This window comes from Lissotriton helveticus, chromosome 6 (assembly GCF_964261635.1).
Source record: "Lissotriton helveticus chromosome 6, aLisHel1.1, whole genome shotgun sequence".
Lineage (NCBI taxonomy): Eukaryota > Metazoa > Chordata > Amphibia > Caudata > Salamandridae > Lissotriton > Lissotriton helveticus.
In genome coordinates this window covers 1,500,705,779-1,500,733,359 of record NC_136067.1, presented here as the reverse complement: position 1 = coordinate 1,500,733,359, position 27,581 = coordinate 1,500,705,779, and the positions used below count along the sequence as shown (strand labels likewise).

The following is a 27,581-nucleotide window of genomic DNA, read 5'->3' as shown; positions in this document are numbered from 1 at the left end:
TGTACCAAATCATGTTTAAAATTGCATAATCTATGTCACTTGCGCCGTTCTTAACACTCCACCACTTTCACTGGGTTTAGCCCCATGCGCCTATAGCACCACAGTTACTTTCACTGTTTCCCACCTCTCCTTGGTGTTCCAAGATGTCTGCCACCGTAGATAGCAAATTTGCCGTTCCAAGATGGCCACGGCCCCTGGACCTCGAGGCTGTTAGTCCTTTGCCTCTTTCCATTACCCAATTTTGGCTCCAAAAACATAAAACAAACTTGGAGTCTTCACTTCACGTCACCCGCTATTCAGCGCGAGCAGGAGCTTCCAGGCCCTGACCATCCTCTGCTATTCAAGTAAGTAACACTGGCAGACCATGTTTGTAAGCACTCCCCTTTTAGTTTAAAAGCAGGAGATCTAACCCCAATACTGAATGCTTTGTATTTTAGGAGGTGCAACTTGGCACCCAGTGGACATACTCATTTAACCAAAAGCCTCCAGTGCGATCCGGCACTTACTCATATCGATATCAGAAATTAAACTTTTCGAGGAAGGCCGACGGCCTAATAATGGTAGATTACTTTTCACTGCGCCGTTTTAAGCACATTCTAAATAATCATATCTGCAAGCTGTTTTTAATATAGACCTTCTATCACCTCAGATCTAATGACTGCCGCCACTAATTATGGATCCTAATGCGCGTTCCATTACCGGTACATCTACCTGCTCCTTCAAACGTAAGGATTGTTCATAATTCTGCATCGGACCGAATAGTACAAGGCCAATAGTAGTAACGTAACATTAATGCTTGCTTCGATCATTAATAAATCCACGGCACTATCAGGTGTTGTTTTTAAATTTCACCACACGTGCATTGCATCGTCCACCGCCGCCACTTGTGATTCACCACCCTTGAAAGATACGCTACTAGCCAACTAGTTCCTGCACCTTTTAAAACTCGCCGCCTTCACTGCTATTACGGCTTCAACCTCCACTGCCGGATCTAAACTACAAACCACTGCGCCACACGAGTACTGTGCGTTTTTATCAGTTCAAAAGCCACTCGAGGACTGCATGATTAGGTCCCAGTTCAAAAGCAGATATCCTTCACCCTCACTAAAGTCACCTATCAGATGCCTAGCAATTCAGTTTTACGTATTTCTAATTTTTTGTAGCTTTCCTTCCCCTTGTTTATTCCCTTGTCAATGTTGATACAGTAATGCGATATAGGCTATACATGTGATTAAGTTTAAGACAATGATTTATCTTTTGTCCTGAAGATGATGCTTTATATTGTTGTGAATAGCATCGAAACGTCGTCGACACTAAAAACACCATATGCAATATGATTTTATAATATTGTAATGATCAATGGTGTGTAACTGGTTATCCAAGTCTGTCATAAGTGATTACAAACATACAGACACATTTTATACCCTGCCTTTGGCCATTCTGTTTTTCGTTGGTTTGTCTTGTGTTCTGTGGGTCACAGCTGTGCCCACTTGTTATTTAATGTTTTGAATCACAATTAATTGAACCTATATGAAAATAAATTCTTGTCCGGCTGGACAAAAGACATACGATACATTTAAGCGTATGATTATTGTGCTTCTCTATTTTTCCTTCCAAAATAGGGACCATTGTTCTTTAAAATACGTTACTGCCCAAGGTCCCTATGGCATACCTTCTGGGTTTCCCTTGTTTTGTAAAATATGTTGTGGTAACATGCAGTTTAAAATGCATAAGAAGCTAAGTTAATTAGGGGTGACCAGTAAGCCAAATTAGGTTTGAAAAGGCTATTCAGGAGACTGTTGGGTCCTGGGACACCATTTGAGTTGGACCCCTTGATTATCACCCTCATTGCGTTATCCTTCACAGGAGAAGGGGCGTAAAGTGATGTAAATGGACGGGACCAGTCCTGTCTCTGATCAACATATATTGCCTCTATATTAGGTTACCATACTGGCTCGGGATGATGTTGCCCTGCTTTGCTCAATACTGTGGGCCATCTTTGTTTATAAATACCTCAAAGTCCTTTGAGCCTGATTTGCTAATTCGACAATCTTGGACCACTGAGATTCTATGTAAGCTCTGTGCCTTCCATACCTTCTGCCTGTATTGTTTACAAAGTGTTTGTATCCTACTATTGGTCTGATTCAGGGATAGCACTTTAGCTTGTTTAGATGCCTTTTTTTCTTCTTCTTTGTCTTCTTTAGTTCTATAATTTCCTGATTGAACCACACATTGTGAACTTTAGCTCCTTGATAGGAGCGGCATCTGCCACGTAGATTGTATGAAATAGTGTGTAACAGAGTGTTTGCCAAATGGGACAAGATATGTGATTCTTTTTGGGTCCACATAGGTCAAAAGGTTAAGATTCGCTAACCTAAGCCATAGCATATATTGTTTCTTGCATACATTTTTAACGCTTTGTGGTCATCCAGGCTTGTAAGGACAGGTGGGAAATCTGAGCCACTCCTGCCCAACCTCATGAATTGGGGCAGTGAAACTGATAATCCAATGAGTCTTTACTCTGGTGTAGCTTAAACTTAACCATTAGTTCACCTCCTGATCCACAGTCCCTGCAGGTAGCAGTTACTTCCTGTAAGGAAGCATACAATGGGATTCAAACTTACTCATGTGGCTTATACACCATGCCAATTTAAATGTAAAACAAAAACCATGTTAGCTTGCTTTTAGAATACTTTGTACCCTCCCACAAATCCCCCATAGTAATCTTAGAGTTGTACCCAACCTCATCAGAAGTTCCATGTTTCCATATAGTGAAGCGAATTTAAGACTTGTAGCGTATGCCTTATGCTTGACTAGCACAGCATAGTTTCCTTTGAGTCTTCGTGCTAAAATCAAGGTAGCAAGACCTAAGATTTCCATTGCATGTTGCTTGTTAAGTTCCCTTCCTTCCTTGCTGCCCTAACTTCTCTTTGTTGTTCAGCATGTGCACCCACCTGTTGGGGCAGGGATATCCCTTTGTATGGCATATGGGTGTGCTCCCAACTGCATGTATCCGTTATCCAAACTTTTCTCTTGTCCATGGTATCATCCTAATCTTAGTGTGTGCCCTGATTTCTAGGCATATCCTGTGACCTGGCAGGGCACACCTTCATGCCTCCATTGTTAGCATAACAAAATGTGTTTTTGAAACTGCACATTCCTCCTTTGGTCTCCTTGAGCTGAAATAACAATTGTTTGCTCATCTACTCGTAGTACTTTTTCTATAGACCTGAGAAGGGTAGAGGACTGAGTGGTGGTGCTGAAATTCGACCATGTGACCACAAAGGGATGCACGAAGTGTGTGCATTAGTCCAGAAAGCCACCCACTTGGCTTTGGCTGCAATGGCCTAATGCCATTTCATGGATTTAGAACATAGAGCTGGGGTAGCAACACTCCGTGTTTAAGAGCTTCTGTAGGGTGACTAGGACCTTATATCGGAGTCATTCAAAAAGAGGCCGCCTGACACACCTGTGTAAAGTTGCTCTTCTGTGTGCTGACCCTTGTGCTTGTTAAGCAGGTTTTCGAGTATGCAGTACCACGTGCATGGTTTATCAATGAGTAATGGAGCCCAGTGGGCTCAGTTTTGGATATTTCTGAACTGGCCTTCCTCAAGATGTAGCATGACTGGGCTCCTCAACTATGGAAGTATAGTTTATATTCCTGCAGCTAGATGGAGGAGACCCAGACACTGAAGTAAGCAATTTTAGGCAGTGTTGCCTTTAGATATTCTATCAGCACTGCAAGGAGTTGCTCATATATGTCTTCCTCAATAATGCCACCTGGAGGATTTTAGGGTTAAAAAATGGGACAGCAGACTACTGTGAAAGATGCGGTGAGGTCTGTAATTTTCTTTCCCTGATAATCCCTTCAGTGAGCTGATGGCAGCCAGGTGCTGAAACCCCTCCTCTATATACTTTTGTTGTGGGGGCTCCAAGATGGCGGCTGTCCCTGTGCTACCTAATGTGAGTGCCTCACTCTGCGCAAAGGCTGTCTGGAAAACGTCCCTGAAAGGTCTAAAACTGTAAAAACGGTTTGGCGGTGGTTCTTGTGAGACAGTGATTCCATCTCCCCTATCCAGATGTGTGTAAAAGGGGGGCCCAACCCACCATGTTTTGTTCCAGTTACATGTCCTCTGACAAAGGGAGGGAGTGCTCCACAAAGTACTCAATGTTTGCAACCAGGACTGTTAGGTGCCTGACCGCCAGTCTCCTGGAGATGATCCGACGTAACGTGAAGTCCCTGCCAGAGTAGCTGTGAACCTACCCTGAAATGCTTAGAAGTGTGGCTGTTGTGAGGGGAAAGGAGCTTGCCTGTCTCTGCAGGAGGAGAGGCTGCCCAGGAAGGTGCAAGGTCCTACTGTGGTGCGGTGCCTAGGAAGTGAACTTGTATAAGAGTTATCTGGAAGGGCCTGGCGGCCTATGGACCCCCCCTCTCCCTGACTCACTCTAGTTCCTAGTGGGAAATTCAGTTGACTGAACACCCAGTCGCCCTGTAACTGCCTTTTTGCTGAAAGACCAGTTGGGGCTCCATCTGCTGAGCAGTCACCTGTGATTGTGACACTCCTAGCCCCTGGGACTGCACCTACCTATGGTCTGCACCAGCTATGAATGTGCTGCACCATCCAAGCTTTCACGACTGGATCCATGGTCTCAGCCTCACGAGACCTGTTCCCCTGACCGCAAAAGAAAGGTCCTGTGGAATGCAGCCAATGCACTCATCTGACCAACTCGAACAGAGACTTGCCAGTACTCAGTAGCTATTTGAAGTACGCAGGACAGCCTCACTTGGTGCACAGTGGCAGCAGAAACGAGTGGTAAGATAGACTGAGCACAGTTTTGAACTGTGGGTAATTAAACTGCACCTGAGGCTGATACACACTGCTCTTGGTTGCCCTTAGTGCAAGGGGGAACCCAGGGAGAGCACCTGGGAGGGATCCAGGTGGATGTAGTAGCACCTACATGAGATAGTGCCCTGGATCACTAACTTGTATATGGGTATTGAAGTGTGTAGTACTTAGTACAGCTGTCTGCTTAAAGTACTTTCTTTCTTACGAAGATAGGAGCTGTAGTAGGAGATAGTTGATGGAGCTTGACCACCCCCACACTACCTCCCTGAGAACCTCGTGATGGCTTGTGCTTGCTGTCCTGAGAATCCTGTGCACATGGTGGTGTATTTAACCCAGTTTGCAGAGCCACAGGACAGACCACGGGATATCAGTGGTAGACCACTTCAGCCCCACAGTTTAGTCTAGTAGCCCTGCCTCCTCATTAATACCCACCCAGCCCACACTGCCTCCCTCAAGTGGTGGTCAGAAAGCATCATTATAATTATGTGCAGTGCACTTGGTGACTGGAACTACATTGTGTTCCGAAGATCCTATCTGCAGAAGTCAAACGGAGTCCATGTCTTTGAACAATTATGCTATGCAATCCACCTGGAGCACTTTCATGGGATACTTTTCTGTTTCTGGTAGGCTAAACAGTTTCTATTTGACTGTGACGGTTGCTCAAATCTGCCACATTTTCTACAGGCTTCAGTGAAGCCCTATGCAGACCTGAAGACTGTAGCAAACTACCAGCGTTTCACCCTGCTACCCTGCCAGGCAAAAGTCAAGTAAAATGTAACGCCTAGGCAACAAACTAAAGAAAAGCACCTACTTGGGACAATTCAGTTGGGATTTAGGCTGAACCACAATACACAGACCACCCTCGTGGCCACCACGGATGACATCTGGATGACCAGGGACAGAGGTGCTTCCTGCAACACCATCTCCCACCCCATCCTTATCCAATAACTGCATGAAGCCAGGATCCAAGAACCTCCATTTTGCTGGATTTGCTCCTTTTTGACAGGCTGGACCCAGTCAGCCTGGCCCCTTTCCTCTCGGACTCTGTCAACCTAGTCTGCGGAGTTCCACAAGGATCCTCACTCTGCCCCACCCTCAGCATCGCCCATGCACACTGAAATTTCTCCTTCTCAGACAGACAAGATGCCAAAGACCCATACCAATTTCTCCACCTGCATGACCGAAGTTGCCAGATTTATGAAAAACTGCCTCAAGCTCCACAGACCTGACTGAAGAAGTGGCATTTATCAGCGACCTAGCTCTGTGACTCCACCTTGATGGCCTGTCAAACTCTTGACCCATACCCTTCCCGTCAACCCACGCCAAGTACCTCAGAACAGTAATTGACAACCAGCCACATAAATGCGGTCTGTCCTCCACTTTCACATACTTGAGATGCTCAAGATGTTCTTCAAATTGCTCCCCACCAACACTTGCAGCACCATCACCCAAGCCCTCCACACCATCATGCTGGGCTATGCCAATGCACTATGCTTAAATCAATGCTCAACTGACCAAAAGACTTCATTCCTTATATAACTTAGCGTCCATGCTCACCCTCCCATTCCATACTTGCATTACCCCACAATCAAACAAATCCACTGCCTCCCTATCCAAAAATGAGCACTTGTCACATTGCTCAGGCACACACACAGAGCCTTAGACAACATTAGCCCCATGTACCGCGACCACTGCATAAACTTCCACAAACCTACCAGACCCACTTAGCTGGACTCTTTCTCGCACACATCCCTCCCATACGCAGAACCAGATCTGGCACTTTTACCTTCTCCTACCTTTCTCCTAAAGCATGGAATGACCTGCCCCAGCACAAGAGTCGCCTCCTCAGTTCTTGAATTCCGTAAGAAACTGAAGACCTGGCTCTTCACCTAGTCCCAACCCCGGCTTGGCCCATTCTGCTCCTGCTTCAGTGCCAGGATACCCTACCAGTGAGGTGCATACAATTTGAACACACAACCTAACAAACATAAATGTAGTGTTTTGGTAAACTTATTTGCATGATTCATGGACATGTCTTTCACACAAGACATCACTATTGGTTCTGTGGCTCTGTCCAGCAACTTGTCTATCTTTTTGCTGGATGATCCCCTTGATGGCCAGAGACCATCTTGTCTGTAAAGTGTTTATTTCCACTTATAGTCCACTGTATTAGGTCTCAGTGGCAAGGACAGTGTAACTTCAGTTAATAATCTGCTCGTGTGAAGTGCTGCCATCTTTTCCAGACTCCTAGGCAAATGACAGGCCACCATACAGCTTGATCCTTTCTGTTTTTTTGGCATGTGTGATGACTGTCTCCCTTCACCGTCTACTGCTCACTTGTCTCGCATGTATCCGGATCACCATCACCAGCATTTGGATCAAAAGATCAAATAAAGGATATTCTACTGTTTGGACAGTCAAATACCACAGCCCCATGACAATGTGTCTAGCAGCACTATTAAAAAAAACTGCAGGATACCTCCATGCTCACCACCTTGAGCAAAACCCAGCAACCTGCAAATCTGCTATTATGTCAATGTTGCTGCGCAATACATGCTCGTCAAGATGCAAGTGAATTTTCCCTACTGCCAGCCAGTTACCATTTCCCAAACTACTTTTATGAATCTAGGTCTCTTTACTTCTATCTTGTCAATGCACTTTCTGTGGTGACCACCATTTACTATGAAAGCCACTATATATTGTCTCATTACATGAAGACTTCTATCTGACCTGGTCAGCAGTAACTTTCCTCGCATATATAGTGCTTTTCTGCCGATAGGATACAGCTGGTGATGACTTTGACTGTGCAAGGATATCTGCCGAGTTCAGTGGTTTCTCCATGCTGCAGAGCCAAGACTTGGGTATGCTGCTGTCTGCACGCAGTCTGCATACAGCCACCTGAATGCTACAGCTATCGCCAGTAATCGACCCAGCTTAAGGATTCCTCATGGGATTCTGCATGCAACTAATCATTCCTTCACCTGTAAGTGTTGCTCTTGCCCTGCCCGCTCTAGGTAGTGGTGCAGATCAGGCAGGCCGCTCCTCTTCATTCAGAAGTCTGTGTTGTAGCCTGTCCACAGTCAGAGGACAACCACTCTCCCCAACTATCCCATTCACTACCAGGAGGATGCCACAATAGCTGATATCCCACTTATGCTTGCAGGGCCTCTGTTGCATCCACCGCAAGTCTTGTGTCGTTGGCCCGTTGCAACCTATCCTTCTGCGGAGGGTTGGGCGAAGTGGGTGCAATGCATTGGGAGTGCAGAGGGCAGTGTCGTAATACAGACTGCAGAGGCACCCAAGTTTGCTTATTTTTAGGGATATATGCAAAGCAGCTTGGCAGAGCTGCAGCATGCCATGTCCTGTTAGGCAGCCATTGTGGCCCTTTCTCTGCTTTCATTGTAAAAATGATTATTGAAAGGGAAGGTCACATTTGTCTTGTTAATCTCGTATATTTCCTGCGTAGCCTAAATGGTGCTTAAAAAACAGCATTTTTTTCGAAAACTTGTTTACTGTGTTTATTTAAACCAACCTATTTGCTTCCTAGCTTGATTTCTGAATTTTAAGTCTTTTAGAAACCTACTTTACATTTTCAAAAGTAAAAAAAAAAAAAATTTCAGGTATTAATCTTTTTCTTAATGTATACAATATATTTTGGGTTTTAATACCAATTTTTTCTTAACCCTATCCTTCATTTTAGCAACTCTAAGAAGTGGGGTTCTAATTACCAGGTATTGTGTAAATGTGATGGAATGCAGTGTTCCTGGATATTGTAGCCTCTTAAGAGTACTTTTATGTAATTGCTCAGCACGCATCATTTGAGTTATAACTTTATTTTTCCAGGATTGCCTTGGAGAATCTGTGCCACTTCCAGTAATTGACACCGCCAGGTCAAAGGTAAGAATCTAATGTTCCATGGCTTGTGTACTCTAATCATACAAATTAGATCACCCTCTAAGTTTGCCACTAACTGGAAGATATAAAAGGGAAATGCAGGGGCTGTACATGGTACAAGGGACTGCTTGACTCTTACGGTTATATTCCATTTTTATTGCAGAGACTGCCAAGCAAAGAACTTCCTGATGCGTCCTCTCCTATACCTACAAACACCATTCGTGTCATCAAAAACTCCATCAGATTAACCCTTAACCGATGACCAGACCAGTCTCCAGATGGATGTGATCTGTAATCATTTACAGTTGCTGCTCCACTTAATATGATCGATTGGTGGAAACACGTTAGCAAAAATACAGATTTTTCAACTATGTAGGTCCGTCCTGACTGAACAGGCCCACACTGCCGTGTGTAGTTTTATGTAATTTTCTGTGAAACAATGGACTACTATTGAGGCTCTCAGGTTTTTTCTTTTTTTTTTCTCCTCACATTGCCTCAACTTTTAAAACACTGCCTTTCTGTATGGAGATTTCCTCATCTTCATTTAAACATTTGTATATAATATAGTACTTGTGATAGTCCAGTTTTTGGCTATTTAAGGTACTGTATTGTAACAGTCGCAAGTTGCGGGAAAAACAAAAAACACAAAAAAAGTGGTTTATCTTTTTGGGTGGGGGGAGGCGAGACAGGAGGGTAAGGTATCAATTGTTTTTAGCTATTGGGATGCAATTTGTGGTTTACAAAATGTTTGGGTGTGACAATATGGTTTCTGGTCTCCTGATTAGTGTATGCTAATAATGAATTAAATTATTTAGCATTCACATTTTGAAATAAGATATCAATGATCTGTGTGGTTTTGGGCGGTGTTCTATATCAGAGTTTCATTGGACACTACGCAGGAACCTTTTAACCAACTTAATTTGCCTTCCGTGGAGGCCAACGAATTATGATCTTAACTACTATGGGAAACAAGATTATTTTCAAATGTACGAAGAAGGGGCTTATTTAGGGAATATTGAATTAAGCTTTCCTTCCCTTGCATTTGGGCATTATTGCATTCTTAGTTTGTTTGGCATTGAGCCAATGTCTTGGGCACTAGAAGGCCATAAAGGACATCTAGCCTACCATCTATTGAATACGTTCTACCCTTTCTATTTTCTTTCTGTTCTATGTTGGACAATGGGGTGTGCTACAATTTAAACATTGTTTTGAAGTGTCCTTCAAATTACAGTTGTGAAGGACCTTCTTTCTACTTCATAGGTTTCAGATCTTGACAAATGCCTCCGCCTCACACTCCAAATTTGCATGCACTAGCTGCCTTAGCCTTTGCTTAAACGGATGGATCTCAATATTCTGTACCTGGGATTCAGCTTATCCTCCCTACTCACTTTTTCCTACTAGTTCATGGTAGGTCTTAAAAGACTTTGAAGGCAGTTGCACACTTCTATCAGCTGTCAAGTTTGAGAAAAGCACATCTTCGTGGGTTGTACTGGTAAGTGTCAGATGTTTCGGTTCTGAGATTTATAATGCTCCCAAAGCACTTTAGGGTACCTGTTTTATCATTTGTGATATGTTTCTGTAGAGTCTAATGGTTAAAAATCCTTCTTCCCTTTTGGGAGGCACTTCAGAACTTTTTGTCCTACCGTATGTTAGTTCTCAAAGTATCCCACAGAGCATCTCTCAGCCACTCTGGAGGGCTGGTGTCCCTTGTGTTTTCCGTGTTTATTACTAGTTTCACAAGAGTTGTTCTCGAGTCGAAAATGGTCAGTTGCAAATTGGCTATGGCTATGCTGGTTGCCAGTACCATAGTCTCCTTGTCCATAAAGGAATGCTTTATCCTAGGGTCCCTTTTTTTGGGAATGCATAAACCTAGGTGCATGTCACAAAGAACCAGCATGTCATAAAGAACCAGCAGATTTTGCTGAACTACATGGAGTAATTCCTCTGTGGCGTCCGGTGAAGCCATTTCTCAACTCTCCCACCCCAACCCCCAACTACTATGCCTTAGAACTCGGTGGATGGTTATTTAAGTTTTCAGATTAATCGCTAAGCTGGTGATGTTTCAGATGTCTAAAAATGAACCTCTGATTACTGCTGAGTCGCCTTTTGATTGTTCCCTGTCTTTGCGTAAACGTTTACTCTAGCAACTAATGGCAATAAGCAAGGAGGTCCTTAGCTTCTTGCTCCTGCAGGAAGACTAATGGACTCTGCTAGACCACCTGCACTGCCTTCATTGTACTAGGGCTTATTCTGCAATAAACTTTTAGCTCAGACCAGTAAAATGGCGAATTCATTTCTGCTGGAATGACTTTGCTTACATCCACGATGCTGCACTGTAGTTTGTCAGGCTGGTGGTGAAGTTTTTCATTGTTTAGGAAACCACCCTTAGCAAACTCACCCCCAGCACATTACTGCAATGGTAAGAGTTTTAATCTAGGTACTCCCCCATATTGTGAAGTTTAAGGTGCATTAGCCTTAAGAAGTCGCTTTGTCACGGATCTTGCTGTCTTATGCCAGAGGCAAAGGGGGGGCTCAAAATACCCACTCCCAATAAAAGGCAAATACTTAACTTCATTCCTGGTCACAAGGTGAGTCTTTATAACAATATCCATTAGACGTTCTATTTTCCGGTTGGAAGACCCTTTCTGAGCTTTAAATCTCCAGATAAGCTAGTAACTTCTGTTCTCCGGTAATTGGCTCTCTAGAAATGGGCAGTGGGTTACATAGCTGGTTGTCTGGGGCTTTCATGTTGGACTTGAGTCTTCTTTTAGTGGGAGAACTTATATGTATATTTAGTAAATTACCTACTCCACAATGAGTTAGAATTTGTTTCTATTGAGCATTCCTACCTCAACACTGCAGATGGTAAGTGCAGCATTCTTGTGGACTGTTAGACCGTCGTCCTCTGTTGCTCCCTTCCGTTGGTGATCAAGCTCTACTTCTAAGGTCTGAAATCAGATACAAACGTATCCACAGGAGGACTGGTAATGCTGTTGTTCAACTTTAACACTCATAAGAGCTAACCCAATCGTACGACAAGCAAAGGAATCCTGGCTTCTAGAATTAAAACTGCATGTCTAACCTCATGTATTCACCAACTTCGCCTCTCAAAGTTGTCTATTGGCTTGTTAGCAGGTCCATCCATCAGCCATATAATCCCAAGCTTTGTTTGACAGCTATCAGCAGGTAGGCCTCTAATATTTTCTTATCTCTGATAGATGGTTCTAAAGCATGTTTGTGAGTAGTAAAAACGCAGGTAACTCCCACTTTCTACTGGGTTGTCTAGAGGACCAGCCTTTTGTCATAAAACAGACATCTGTAGGCAAGGATTTGGTTGGTTGCTATGGGCTCCTTTATCTGCTCTACCTACAGAGGTAAGGCATTTACATTTGGAAAATAAAATTTGATTTGTGCAACTTATAGCTACCTTATAATTTAGCAGGCAACACTCTTGAACCAGCTGAAAGGCTTAAGTTCTGCAAAGGATTGTTCACTTGATTCACAGTACATGTCTGTGGAGAGGTAATAGAATGGAACATGCAGGGGATTAAGTAAAGGATGGAGGTAGGATGGACGCGGATGGCAAATTAATTTGATGCAAAATCATTTTACACCATAACATGTTTCCACACAGCTTTAATTTTAACACGTATTCAGCTCTTTTTCAGAAACCATGTTTATCATTTAATTCAAACATCTTTGTCTTGTATTACATTTAATTCCGTTTTGTAATTGACACATGTATGGAGACTTTTTGTATAAAATGTAAAATACCATATTTTGCAATACTTCTGAAACTGGACTTTGTCTTATTTCTTGAATGATTATACGTGACTACATGAATTTTAACTCTTGCAGAGTATTTTCTTTAAGTACAGAATTTATTTCATGTTGAGCATGCACAAACTGCATCCTGTTTTAACCAACTCTAAAATATTACGGTTTCTGGATTTCAAAATTATTTTTGTGACCTTCTGCAACCAGAATGTTTATTTTATTTTAGGTCGAATATGGGCAGTGCATGTGCTGCCGTGCAAGGCATTCTGTTTTGGAGTATGGACTTGAAGCTCCGCCCGCTCTCTGCCCAACTGTTCAATTGGCTCCTGTTACTGCCCTTTCTAAATGCTATCTTTTGATTCATGAATACACATAGAAGTCCCTTCTTAGTACCGCCTTGGTTGCATTTGCAACCTCCCATGAGAACGGCACTTTTTACTGTTACTTGGTGTCTTGTATTTAAAGCCAGTAAACACAATTTTTTGGGGGGGTGGGGCGGACGCACGGCGCTCGCGTACTCGTGACAGAACCGCTCCGTCACGAGCCGCGGTTGCGCTGTGCTTATGACGAAGCGGTTCCGTCACGGCCCCGCCCGCTCTTAAGAACGCAGAGCGCAGGCACGGAATCGCTGCCGCGCAGGCACTCCGAGCGGGCCGTGACGGAACCGCTCCGTCATCAGCACAGCGCGGCCGTGTCTGATGATGGAGCGGTTCCGTCACCAGCAGGGGAGGGGTTAAATGACTTGATCCTGTTGTACACAGTAGTTGCTTTGCCTTTTCAACTATCTTCTCCTCATTGCTCGGGGGTGGGGGGGGGGGCAGATTTAAACTCTCCCTGTCTGCTCCTCATCGCCCAGGCCCCGTGCTTAATGTTTCAGCAAAGCAGGGCACATACAATGGTGGCCCATGCAGTACTCAGACCCTGGCTTCACTCTCTTCTATATGCACGCAGGGCATGGACATTATTTGCATATGAGGGGCCTGTCCTTGATAAAAGTACACTTTCAGCCAGAGATTCACGGTAAAGAACTTGCCTCCCCAGAGTTCCTGCGGGAGCTGGTGAGCATCAGCTGCTGAGCGGTAGTCCCTGCAGCCCCTGACGTAGAACTGGCCCGAGGGGAGTGCCTTAGAGCTCAGTGCGAAGCAAGTCAAGGCACTTGATAACAAGCATTTGCAAAGCAATAAGTCTCCCAATTGCGAGATTTTGAGCTATTGGAATTGTAAATGACAATGCCTTTTATTTGTGTTTTTAAAACAAAAATGCAATAATAAAATGCATTATTATTTACAATACCAATAGGTCCGTTTCGAAAACACGAGACCTATTGCATTGCAAGTGCTTGTTATTTATTGGTATTTTGTATAGGGAAGCCAAACATAGTGTGAAGTGATTTCCTGTAGGTTTGCATAGAAATGGTAGCTGGAGTTCAGTACTTGTGTTTATAGAAGTGCACAGAAAATTTAGCTTTTGCATGAAAACATTGATTTGACTGTTAAATCAAAACATCTATGCAATTAGTGAGTCTCTGTGCTGATTGCTTAGTCCTTTGCTCCACCTATGCAATTTAGAGTCGGATGGATCGAAAAAAGATTAAGTGTAATACTAGAAATTTAAATCCTACCATACTACTGTAAGAAAGTGGCTCTGTATGTACTGCACCAAAGTAAGGTACAGTGTGTACAGAGTCCAACAGTCCCCAGAGGTTTGTTAGTGGTTAAAGTTAGATATAACCTTACTCTCTAAAGTGGTAGCTTGTTTGAGCAGTAAGGCTGTATCAGAGGACAGTGTAAAGCATTTGATGTACACACTGTCAGCAAATGGTCTCACACACTCAAGAACTGAAGTCTAGGCCAATTGTTTTGTATATAAAAATATATTGTTTTATTTTAGAAACACAGGTTGGTATAAAAATATTTTCTCAGAATGAGATGCCACAGTTGAATACTTTCAATGAGCAATAGACTTTTGAATGCAATAGATACAGTGGTTGCAATATGCAACACAAAATTCACACTATTATAACATTGAGCTCAATGGGAATTTTAAGAAAACTGCAATATCATTTACTTTACGAACGTTTTTCTTACTTTGGCTGGATCCTGGATTCAGCCCTGGTGCATCTCCTGAAAACAGTTGAAGGAAATTGTTCTTGTTATACAGGCGACTTTAAAAAAATATATATATTTTTTTATTAACAGAACAAAATAAAAGCATGAGGTGACATGCAATGTTTTCACAGCGGTTATATATATATATATATATATATATATATATATATATATATATCCAGTATTAGGGGTGTCTTTCATAGATTCACATGCCTGAATCATTCCCCGTCGTCGAGACGGGAGCCTCCGGTATATAGAAAAGTAATGTCCTATAGACATACATAAAGAAAAATAGGCCTAAGGACCTCCCCTTAGTAGCCTATCCTCGTCCTTATGCAAAAAGGACCAAACTCTTAGAGCCAGCCAATCAGCTATCACCTCCCTCTAGAACCTTCCCTGCTGGAGCCTCAGTCTCTCAGATTTTCTACCGCACGTTGTGCTAGGGAGTCTCCAGCCTGAGCTCTCCTCAGGATATCTTCTAAACCTACTTTTTTCACTTGGAAAAAGGATTACCTTCTCAAATTTTTCAACTGGGATACTTCAGACTCTTCTCTTGCAGTAAGTGCTGTCTTGCCTTACCATTTTTAAGGAATGTCTGGATCCCAGAAGAAAGCCCTTTTCAGGGCCTGCTCTTCATGTGGGAAGAAAAGGCTCCATGTGGAGGACAAGCACGACCTGTGCTTATACTGCCTTTATCCGGCCCACGTCCCCAAGGACTGTAAAATCTGTCGCTCTTTCCCTAATAAGACCTTGAGGGATAGAGAAGGTCGACTTCTCATTTGGCTGGACAGGCTTAAACAGAGGGATAATGTGGAGTCCTCAGAGGGCAGCTTCTCCATGGCTTCGGACGTCTCCCTCAAGAGGCCAAGGGGGGGACCCCCCTGGCCCCTCAGACACTCCTCCTATGAAGATGCAAAAGAAATCTTCAGAGGCAAAATCTACAACTTCCTCAGTGTCTGACACAGGCTCTCACGCCTTTAAGAAGCCTGCGCACTCATCCACCAAGCCTACGCCATCTTCAACGCAAAAGAGAGCTGTGACGCCACTCGCCGTCTCCACAACGACGACGACGGTGTCGACGACTGCGTCGTCAGTCCTCGCATCGACGACGACCACTCCGTCGTCGGCAGGTAGGCCCATCCCATCGGTCATACTGCCAAAACCGTCGTCGACTAAAACACCGTCGACAACGAAATTGGGGCCGTCGACGAAGAGCTCATCGACGTCTAAATCGGGGCCGTCGACACTGACACAGTCGACGAGGAACCCATCGTCGACAACGACACCGTCGACGAGGAACCCATCGACGACACAGCCAGGGACGTCGACGGCGAGAAGCCCGCCGTCGACGGAAGACTCGTCGCCGAGACCGTCGACGAAGAAGACGTCGACGAGGAATGAATCGTTGACGAGGAATGAATCGTTGACGAGAAACGAATCGTCGACGAGTGCGACGTCGACAAGGACGTCGTCGACGACTGCGTCGTCGACGAAAACATCGACGACGAAAATCTCGTCGCTTGAGCCACCGACGACGGAGGACATGCCGTCGACGACGAAAACGTCGACGGGAGGGTCGTCTACGACCAGGGACAACGCGGAACCATAGCAGAAGTCCAAGCTAGTGGAACCGTCGTCTTGGACGCTGCCTCCGCCGACACCACCGCGCAAATTGCCAAAGAAGCTGATCACGCCTGAAACGACATCCCCAAGCAAAGTACAAAGCCACTTACCTTCTGACTTTCTCCAGAGTGAAGAATCGGAAGAGGAAATGACGACTCAGGCTATGTCCATCTCAGACCTCCACGTGAAATGCCAAAGCACTGATGAGGAACAGGAGGAGCTTACCTACCAGGAACACTCTTTCCAAGCGCAGGTACGGACGGAAGTGACCCCAATGGTGTGTCTTCCTGCTTCCATCGTGGATGACCTTAAACATCTCATCCAGGACTACAAGCAGCGTTTCCCGGAGGCACAGGCTGCTGAGGATAGGGGCCCAACGCCGGCTACATCTGCTCCACCGGCAGCCCCACGACAGACGCGACCACCTCCGCAGGCCTCCCATGAGGCAGTCTCACCTCAAGTAGTGGAATCCTCAGATGAGGAAGCTGAGGAGATGGAAGAAGGCGAAGTCCCTGAGGCTCGCACGGATCAGGACGAAGACGACGAGTATGTCGCACCCTCCCCAGCTTCACCCCAACCACGCCAGTCGGATTCTCCGCCAGTGGACATTGGCGGGTTCCATAAGTTAGTGGAACGGGCAGCAAAGCGTTTCCACATGGAAATGGAAACAACGGAAACAGAATGTTTCTTATATGATTTTAAAGAACAAACAAAGATCACTAAATCAATTCCGATTATAGAATTTCTCTGGGACCAGGGAAAGAAACTGATGGCTACGCCGGCCTCCATACCTGCGGTGATCCCACGCCTGGACAAGAAATACAAAGCTCCCACCAAGGCGGCAGTTTGTTTCAATGGGCACCCGAAACCTGATTCAGTGGTGACCCAGGCAGCTCAGAAGAATTCCCGCAACCCTTCCTCTCCCTTGTCAGCACCACCGGACAAAGAGGGAAGAAAGTTGGATACCATCGGTAAACGGTTCACCACTACGTCAGCCATGACTATCAAAGTCGCCAACTCTATAGCCCTGTTGGGACGTTATAATCGCCCACTGTGGGAGGACATAGTCCCTTATTTGGCGGAGCTACCAGATACAATGCAGGAAGAGGTCAAAGCACTGCTCTCAGAAGGACAAGCCTCGGCAGCGGAAATCATAGACTGTGCCATAGATGGAGCCATGACTGGCTTTCGCCAATTAGCTGGAGCAGCAGTCCTGCGGCGCCAGGGCTGGCTTAAGGCTACTTCATTTAGACAAGAAGTTCATACAAAGGTGCTAGACATGCCCTTCGACGGCGAACATCTTTTCGGAGCCACAATTGATGAAGCGCTCCAGAACATCAAAAAAGACACCGATACGGCTAGAGCACTGGGTACGCTGCAGGCTAGAAACCAGTCCTTTCGAGGCAACAGGTCCAGAGGTCAACCCTCCTACAGGGGGTCCTTCCAGAATAGATCCTCCTATTCATACCAAAATAAATCGCAGTATCCGCAGAAGCAACAGCAGAGTCGCCAAACTTCGTATGGAAGATCAAACTTCCGTGGAAAGAACCAGAGGAGGGGCGCTGGCGGACGCCAGTGACCGATTACTCCAGCCAGTCCCGCCACAATCTCCCTCATTCAAAATTGGAGGAAAGTTGACCCGTTTCCTACACAATTGGCATCTCATAACCACAGATCGGTGGGTACTACAACTAATAAGATTCGGCCATTCCCTGGAATTCATCACCATCCCACCTCCAACACCGCCACGCAAGCTGCCACACAAACATCTGCGGCCTTTGCTCCTGGAAATATCTGCGATGTCGAAGAAGGGAGCGATCGAGATGGTCCCATCGTCTCACAAAGGACAGGGATTCTACTCCCGCTTCTTTCTTATTCGCAAGAAGGGGAAAAAGTGGAGGCCCATATTGGATCTCAGAGCCCTCAACTCTTTCCTAAAGGGTCAGTCGTTCAGGATGGTGACGATCCAAGAAATACTAGGCATCCTCGAAAGAGGAGACTTCATGACATCCCTGGATCTCCAGGATGCCTACTACCACATCCCAATACTCAAAGGGCATAGAAAATTCCTAAGGTTCGAGGTGGCAGGACGCCACTACCAATTCAAAGTGCTGCCGTTCGGCCTCAAATCCGCGCCGCGGATTTTCACGAAGTGCCTTTCTCCTGAGGCAGCCTCCCTACGTCAAATGGGTCACCAGGTCTTCCCTTACCTCGACGACTGGCTGGTAAAAGCTCCCTCAGCGACAGGCGCTACCTCATCCTCCAACGCCTGCACCAATCTCTTTCTGCACTTAGGATTAACTCTCAATCTCGAGAAATCCTGCATGACCCCGACCAGAAGCATCTCCTTCCTGGGGGCAACCTTGAACACGGAATGCGTAAAAGCATTTCCTTCGAAGGAACGGAAACACAAGATCGTCTCTCTGGCCACGGCTGTGGCTACGAGAAAGACCGTGAGAGTTCGAACTTTCAAATCACTACTAGGCATGATGTCGTCCTGTATCCTCCTCATCCCGCACTGCCGCCTCAGGATGCGCCCATTGCAAGAAGCCCTCACATACCAATGGACTCAAAGTACAGGCTCTTTCTACGACACAGTGAGAATAACACCACAAATGTCCAAGACCCTGCAATGGTGGATGAACCACAGGAATCTGTCGACAGGCCTACCCTTCCTCCTTCCAGCAGCACCTTTGGTGATCACCACGGATGCATCCCTGGAAGGTTGGGGAGCGTTCCTCCAGGACCTCCAAGTCAGCGGCAAATGGACGGAGCAGGAGAAGGAATTCCACATAAACCTTCTGGAACTGCGAGCGGTCTTCCTGGCACTGAAGGCCTTTTTACCACGTATCCAGAACTCCCAGGTGCTCGTCAGGACGGACAACACCACGACGATGCACTATCTGAACATGCAGGGAGGGACGCGTTCGCTCACTCTGTCACGCGAATCGCAAGAAATCTGGAACTGGCTAGTGCTCCAAAGGATCACGCTCAAAGCGGAATATGTCCCGGGCAAGGACAATACCATTGCAGACGCACTCAGCAGACGGACGTCTCTCACTCACGAATGGGAGCTCAACCAAGGTACACTGGATCAGGTATTCTCAGAATGGGGAATCCCAAGGATCGACCTCTTTGCCACCAGGGAGAACGCCAAATGCCCAAACTACGCAAGTTGGCGTCCCCAACAAAGGTCACTCGGAAATGCCCTTTCCATCAGTTGGTTTGGCGTCTTTGCGTACGCTTTTCCCCCCTTCCCGATGATTCCCAGAGTCCTCAGGAAGATGAAGGCAGAGCCTTGTACCCTGATCCTAATTGCCCCGTTCTGGCCGAGGCAGCACTGGTTCTCGGCCCTTCATCGCCTCTCCATCAGGACTCCGATTCGTCTGAAACAGCACCCGAACCCGCTGACTATGTCCAACGGACAGATCCAACACCCGAACCTACCATCGCTCCGATTATCAGCCTGGCTCCTGAGCACAGAGAATTCTGTCATCTAGACATCCCACAGGAATGCAGGGAGGTCCTAGCGAAAGCACGAGCGGACAGTACCAACAGAACGTACTCCCTCAAGTGGAAGCGGTTTTGCTTATGGTGCGTGGAACACAAATTGTCACCTCTCCAGATTACCCCTGTACAGATATTGCCATACCTTCTACACTTGGCGGAGTCAGGGTTGGCGCATGCATCTATAAAGGTTCATTTGGCTTCGATTTCACGCTACACTAGATCCTCGAAGGCCCCTTCGCTTTGGTCCAGCAGGCTTATTAAACAGTTCCTCAAAGGCTTGTATAGATCGTATCCAAGACCTCGAAGGATTCCACCTACATGGCATCTAAACTTGGTACTCACCCAGCTTATGAGCCATCCTTTTGAGCCCATTCATCGAGCACCCATCAAGTACATCTCATGAAAGGTAGCTCTTCTGCTCGCTCTAACATCTGCCAGGAGAGTCAGCGAGTTACAAGCTCTATCCATTCAGGAACCATTTATGCAATTTAAACAGGACAGAGTGGTGCTGAGGATGAATCCCAAATTCATACCAAAAGTGCCTTCAGACTTTCACCTTAATGAACCGGTGGTTCTACGTTCCTTCTTTGCAAACCCTACCACTGCAGCAGAGAGGACGTTACACTCCTTAGACCTCAAAAGGTGTATAAAGTTTTACTTGGACAAGACAAAAGACTTCAGGAAGTCGTCACAACTTTTTGTGGCCTACAGTAGACCAAGGCATGGTCTCCCTCTCACGAAACAGAGTATCTCAAGGTGGATCTCTTCGGCGATAGCATTCTGCCATGAAAAGGCCGGCCGGCCGTTGAATGCCACGGTGCACGCACACTCCACAAGAGCAATGTCCACATCAGCAGCGCTGTTCGCTGGAGTGCCGATTCTGGACATATGCAGAGCAGCGACGTGGAAGTCACCGCATACCTTCGCCAGACACTATTGCCTGGATGTTGAGCTTCTGCAGGACGCAGCAGTGGGTCAGGCGGTGCTTCGACATCTATTCCAGTGAGGTGAGCCTTCCTACATCCCGCCATCCTGGTATGCACATCTCTTCTCTTTAGTTATGTTGATGTATGCTAATGCTTACAGTCGCATGCTCCTGAGTGTATTATCTAACTGCTTATAAGGCATCATTGCATCAGACATGTGCATAATGTATTGCTAACTACTCTGATTCAGGCATGTGAATGTATGAAAGACACCCCTAATACTGGATAAGAAATGCGTTACTTACCTGTAACAGCAGTTATCCAGTATTGGTGTCTTTCATAGATTCACATGCAACCCTCCCGCCTCCCCTGGAAGGACTCACGTTCTCTCTACCTGCTTTACGCCTACCTAGCTTGGTGCGTACGAAAATCTGAGAGACTGAGGCTCCAGCAGGGAAGGTTCTAGAGGGAGGTGATAGCTGATTGGCTGGCTCTAAGAGTTTGGTCCTTTTTGCATAAGGACGAGGATAGGCTACTAAGGGGAGGTCCTTAGGCCTATTTTTCTTTATGTATGTCTATAGGACATTACTTTTCTATATACCGGAGGCTCCCGTCTCGACGACGGGGAATGATTCAGGCATGTGAATCTATGAAAGACACCAATACTGGATAACTGCTGTTACAGGTAAGTAACGCATTTCATATATATATATAGTACCATATTACAGAATAATTCTTTTAGAATAACATTCAGGGATCATATGTAATCCAACGCTACTGACACTTCTCCAACATCAGGAGGAGTACATATGTCCCCCCTATAGCCATTCCAAGAGCCCCAGACCTTTCCCCACTTCCCGGGACACCCCCTGGCTACGTACACTGATCTCTCCCTGAACATGCACCATGCTCCATCTATTTCCCAATCTGTGGCACCTGACTGGCACCCCACAACTGAGCAATGTTACGCTTGGCGATCATGCATGCCAGGGTCACCCATTGCTTCCCATGTTCGGTCAGGTCAGTATGTTCCCAGTCATTTAGAATGCAACACTGGGTTTCCAACTCCACTCCCATGACCTCACGGATCTTAGCATGGACTTTGACCCAGTAGTCCTGGACTCCTATGCAATGCCACAAGATGTGCATGAATGTCCCCGTCTCTCCACATCCCCTCCGACACTCTCCGCCAAGCCCATCCGCACCAGCCGAGTTCCCGTGGTGTAGGACCGATGGAGAATCTTCAGTTGTATCAACCTAAGCCTCATCTGAATGGCCACTAATTTAGGGGAGGAAACTGCCTCCCTCCAGTCCTCATCATCCAACACTAGGCCATCGGCGCCCCACTGTTCCCCAAGTGCCACCAACGGATCCCCATATGGTTGATCAGCTTTTTGTATACTAATGAAATAGTTTTTTCCGGGACATGGCCGTCCAAAATCCGGTGTTCCAGTGGGGAGGCCTCCGGAAGCACGATGCCCCTGGATGTCTGACCTGGATGAAACGGTAGCACTCACTCTCCTGCAGATGGTATTTAGCCTTCAGGGCGTCAAATGCAAGGATCTCATCTTTCTCCCAAATGTCCTTAATCTGTGAGATCCCGATGAGGTCCCATCTGTCAAATCCCTTCGTTTTCCACAAGCTGCCCAATCTCTCTGAGCTCCACAACGGAGTCGCCAGAGTAAGTCTCCCTTCCCAGTAGCAGAGTGCCACACATGGACCGCGTGTGCCGCTGTCCCGAGAAGGGAAAACCGACCGCTCCTAGCATACAGGGCCTTAGTATAGTCGTCCCCCCCCTCCCCGCCCCCTCCCTGGCATCTGACAGCGGTCCATCGCCCAGACAGCATGGTTGATCGCCGCTAGCTGAGAGGTCCAGTAGTATTTCCGGAGGTCCGACAGTCCGATCCATCCGTCGTACCAGGGAAGAGTAAGCTTGGAGAAAGCTATGCCTGATCTGCCTTCCTAAAGGAGCTGTCGCTGGAGGGACTCTATTTCTGTGAAATATGAGGAGGGCACCGGGTCCATCGTGTTTTGGAGCGCATACAAGAAGCGGGGAAGGGCCATCATTTTAAACACTGCTCTACCCAGCAAGGAGAGTGGTAACGACTTCCATCTTACCACATCCCTATGAAATCTAGCCAGAGGAGGACCCAGGTTCTTACCAGATCTCAACTTTGGGTCCATAGTCCCATATATATATATGCCCAGGTAGCGAAATCCCACCGGTTCAACTAGTACCGGGCATGAGCCTGGAATGACCGGGGGGTCTCCCCTGAGTACAAAAAGCACTGATTTCATCCAATTAATGGCGAAGCCAGAGTACCTCCCAAATATGGCCATGACACCCAGGAAACTAATCCAGGATTCCCTGGGAGTAGTGAGACAAAGCACAATGTCCTCTGCGTATAGCGAGATCTTATGTTCCCACTCTGGCGTCCAAAGCAAACCTCTGATCGATCGGTCCCAACGGACCCATGCCGCCAGTGGCTCAAGCGCCAACGCAAATAATAGTGGGGACAGAGGACACCCCTGATGCGTGCCCCTATCCAAGGGGAAATCTGCGGATTTATGGTTATTTACCACAACCTTGGCAAGTGGGCATGTATACAAGAGGCGGACCCAACCTATGAACTCGTGGCCAATGGCCAACTTTACCAGGACTGTGAATAAATAGGGCCACTCAACTCTATCAAAGGCCATGGTCGCATCCAATGACAACAGGACCGCTCGACAGTTGGTGCACATCCAGTGGCATTGGGGCGGCTGGGTGCAGGGTGCTTTTCGGCTGTTGGGCGCCCAATGGATTTCAGTGGGAAAACTGCGAGACGAACAAAGGCTGCAAGCTCGGGACGGAGCTTCTTCAGATGTGACTACCACTTCAAGGGGTAAGTTGGAAGCTGTGTGTTGGGTAGACACCCAGGAGTTGGGCACAGGAGGACGTGGGACGCCGGGTGCAGGGGTGTCTTTAGGTGTCGGGGAAATCTTACCCTCTGCTTGTCGCGGTTGGGGGGGGTCCCTGGAGTTGAAACTACAGGCGTCAGGAGCATCGAGGGGAGTCCTTGGGAGCTGGATTCTTGGTCACAGTCGCCGGGGGAAGGCCTTGTGGTCTTTGTTCACTCTGGCACGGGCCGGGCTCGGCTGGTGCAGTGTGCTGGATTTGCGGTTCCTGATTGGCACCAGGAGCTGTAGGTGTTTGAGCAGAACCACTGCTCGTGGGAGTCCCAGTCTTTAGTTGAGCAAGGCAGTCTGGTCCTCCAGGGTTTTTGAGGTTGCTGACCACTGGTTCAGCAGGTTCGAGGGTCGACAGGCCAGTTGTGCTGGGACCAAGTCAGTTGGTGTCGTCCTCTTGTTAGCAGCTGCACGGCAGGTCTTCTTTCGTCTTGTTCTTATTGTAGTTTCGGGATCTGAGGAAGGAAGGTTCAAGGTGTCTCATAAATACAAAATTTATGGGTGTTACAGGTAGGTGAGGTCAGGGAACAGTGGGTCCCTTCCCTGGGGTGGGTACACCCCGTATCCCGCCACTCTCCAGTGGGAGGGGGGCAGGAGCCTAGTCCTGATTCGATAGGGCTCCCCATCTTCAAGATGGCATGAACCCAAGTTGTGCTTCACCTCTCCTCCCCCACCTGAGGGCTGGGGTTGGCAGAGGCTGGCACACCTCCTTTCCTTACTTTGGTTTTTCCTCCGATCTTCCTGCCAGAGTGGGGGTCAGAACCAGTGGGGGCCAGTTGCTAAGTACAGCAATTGGTCTGGAGAAGCTCACAAAGGCGGCATGCCTTTGAAGCTTCCCCCTACCCATCCTGCGGGAGGAGGCCTAGCACTTCGCCCCAGGATGTGTATTGTTGCTGGCCCACGAGAGCGAATGGCTCTCGAACCAGGGGTCCAGCAACATGTCTGCTGTGTGGCAGCCTCTCAGTCAGGACGCTGGTTGTTGGTTGGTTTTAGAGGGCAACTCTAAGTTGCCCTCAGTCGTGCACCTTACATTAAATCCCACACTGGCATCAGTGTGGGTTTAATGTGCTGAGAAGTTTGATACCAAACTTCTCAGTCTTCAGTGTAGCCATCATGGTGCTGTAGAGCTCGTGATGACTACCTCCCAGCACCATATACTGTTAATGGCAGCACTGCACTTACAGTGCCCAGGAATGGACCTGGGTACTGTAGGGGTACAGGGCTCATGCACCCGTACCCACACCACTGGCATAGGGCACCCAGCTAGAGTGGTGACTGAGGTATGACAGGGCAGTGTGTTGTGGACATGGCTCACAGGGATGTGTGCCATGTCGACATTGTTTTGTTCTGCACCAAGATACGCAGCCTGCAAAGGCAGTGTGTGTCGGGGCACAGGGCCCTTAAGGGTGGCACATTAGTGCTGCTGCCCTTAGGGGCCTTCTCTGGTCACAGGGCCCTGGATACCTATGGTACCATTTACCAGGGGCTGACATGTGGCCAGAGATGCCAATTCGGTTTAGGCTTCATTGCAGTTTTAGGGAAGGAACACAGGCCCTGGGTACCTGATTGGCAGGAGCCCAGGGCACACTCAGTCAAAGCAATTCAGCATTTCAGCAGAAAGTGGGGTCCTACCATGCAAGAAAGAGGGAACTTTCTCACAACTAGTACTTGTCCTGTTGAGTGAAACCTCTCTCTTGTAGTGAGCATGTAGAGTGACTTGAATGTGCCAGCCTAGTGCAGATCCGGTGATAGCTTGCCCCTTAGTCACTTTTTAACTAACCTTTTTTGACGGCTCTTTTTTCGAGTCTTCGACTCCTGCTGCACGAGGGATGTCCTTTCGCCAAACTGGATTCAAGCCTTGTGACTCCTGTCACAAGCTGATGTCTGTCACGAATCCACACCTCGTGTGCCTTTGGTGCCTGGTGCACGACCACGACCCAACTTGTGCTCTGACTGTTGGGCCATGAACCGGAAGTCTTTGTGGGAGCGGTCCCGAAAGCTTCTGGAGGCCTGGTAGTCTGCTCTCTGCCGCTTGGGGTCCTAGTTGAGAGAACGGTCTCGGACCGGTTGCAGAGCCACCATCACCATTCGTCCTCCAGGTCTTCGTCCTCGGGTAAGTAGAGCCACAAAAAGAAGGCGTAGAAGCACAGTCGGTCTGCGCCCTGTCCATCGGCCGACGTGGAGCATCATTGCTGTCTGGCTCCGTCCTCCGAGCCTCCTTCTGGGACGGCTCCGTACTTAACTCCCTTTCCTGAAGCCGGAGAGTCCCCTGCCCAGCTTTGAGCTTTTTACAAAGCACTTAATAGCATCTTTTGGCAGCCCAACTTTGCTGGCACGCATTTGGGTCCCGTGAACTGTGCTGGGGGCCCTGGGCCATCAATGCCAGCACCTCTGGTGCCAGAGGACCCCGCAGGATCCAGGCTTGGATCCAGTTCAGTGCCTGTCGACCTCACGTTACCTTCCCCAGCGGCGATTCCAGTGACGATGCCCCCAACGTCAGTTGTGCCCTGATCATAGTCTACCCCAGACTCACCTGTTGACACCTGTACCTGCACCAGAAGGTACTTTTGTATCGCTGTTCATTCCTGGTGTTCCTTTCCGCCCTGAGTGGCAACCAGAGGAGGGTGAGGACGACTGGGAGGGGGTCTGTGGAGGAATTGGCTGACCAGCTTAAAAAACCCCCCTGGCAAGAGGAACTGGGTGATGCCAGTGGTTTGGATACCTCCCCAGACCTTGGCATGATTTACCCCCTACCATCGTTACGAAGTAGGGAGCTTCCATAGCAGTGGTGTTGCATAGGGCAGCTGAAACCTTGGGCCTTGAGCTTCCTATGGTGGCAGTCAGGACTAACATGCTAACGGAGGTGCTTCAAATGGCCGAGGCCTCTTGGAATCCCCTTCAGCCTTTTAATGAGGCACTCACCGATGTCCTTCTGGGCACAGGGGCTTCTATGGACAGGATGATTGCCCGATGTAACTGCCCGACCTCGGGCGACCCACTTTTCCTTTTCCAATACCCCACCCCCGAGAGCTTGGTGGTCCAAGCCTCCCCCTCTAAGGGCGCATACCCTACTGCTCCCCGAGGTAGGGAATACAAGAATCTGAACCACCTTGGGAAGATGTGCACACCCCATGCCTCTTGGGCCACAGTGTGGGATAAGGTTGCGCAAGTGCTACCACAATGCGCGGGCATTTCTCACCTGCGCAGTGGCAGTGGGTCGATACGCAGCGAAGTTCACCTTCAGATGTGGGCAGGATACTGCCGACCGTCTGGGCAGAACGGTTTTCACATCCGTAGCCCTGAGGCGCTACACCTGGTTGAAGAGGTCTGGTTTCCCTGGGGATGTCCAATCCACCATTCTGGACATACCCTTTGATGGCCGCTGCCTTTTCGGTGACAAGGCAGACTCGGTGCTCGAGCGCTTCAAGGATTCTAGAGTTACAGAAGGGGTGCCACGCCACGTTCGACCGCAAGCTACCCAGCCTCTGCGTGCCTGTGGACGTTGGACCCAGCGACGCGGGTCCGGGGCCAGCAGGCGGGCCAGTCTACCCATAACCCCCCTGCAGCAGCCTCCAAGCCCTCCTAGTCCGACCCTTCAGGGCCACCGAAGGCCCGTGGGCAGCAGGATCCGCCATCTCCTCCACTGGCAAAAAATCACGTCTGACAGGTGGGTTCTGCAGGTAGTCTGAAGAGGCTAATCCCTCCCCTTCTAGACTACCCCTACCTCCAAGCCACCATTCTTCCATCACGTGTCGGAGGATCACTTGGCCCTTCTCCACCAGGAAGTTGCAGCAGTCTTGGCCAAGGGAGCTATCGAAAGGGTCCCTGTGCCCAGAAGTAAGTTGTGGTTACCATTGCCACTATTTTCTGGGCCCCTAAAAGGACAAAGGCCTGCATCCTATCTTAGACCTCAGGACCCTAAATCGCTTCCTCCGGAAGAAGTTCAA

At 47.7% G+C, this 27,581-nt stretch overlaps 1 protein-coding gene across 2 annotated transcripts in view; it reads left to right on the top strand.

Annotated features, from left to right (window-relative positions):
- PAPOLG (poly(A) polymerase gamma) overlaps positions 1–12,538 on the top strand; it is a 522,398-nt gene extending 509,860 nt beyond the window's left edge. Inside the window, exons 21-22 of one of the 2 annotated variants that reach the window (XM_078649302.1) lie at positions 8,691–8,744; positions 8,905–12,538. In XM_078649302.1, the coding sequence (XP_078505428.1) occupies positions 8,691–8,744; positions 8,905–9,003 (153 nt within the window). In that variant the 3' untranslated portion in view covers positions 9,004–12,538. Of the gene's footprint in view, positions 1–8,690; positions 8,745–8,904 lie in introns of those variants that run through there. The other variant, XR_013596236.1, reaches the window with a different exon arrangement.
- The last annotated feature ends 15,043 nt before the right edge of the window (positions 12,539–27,581 follow it).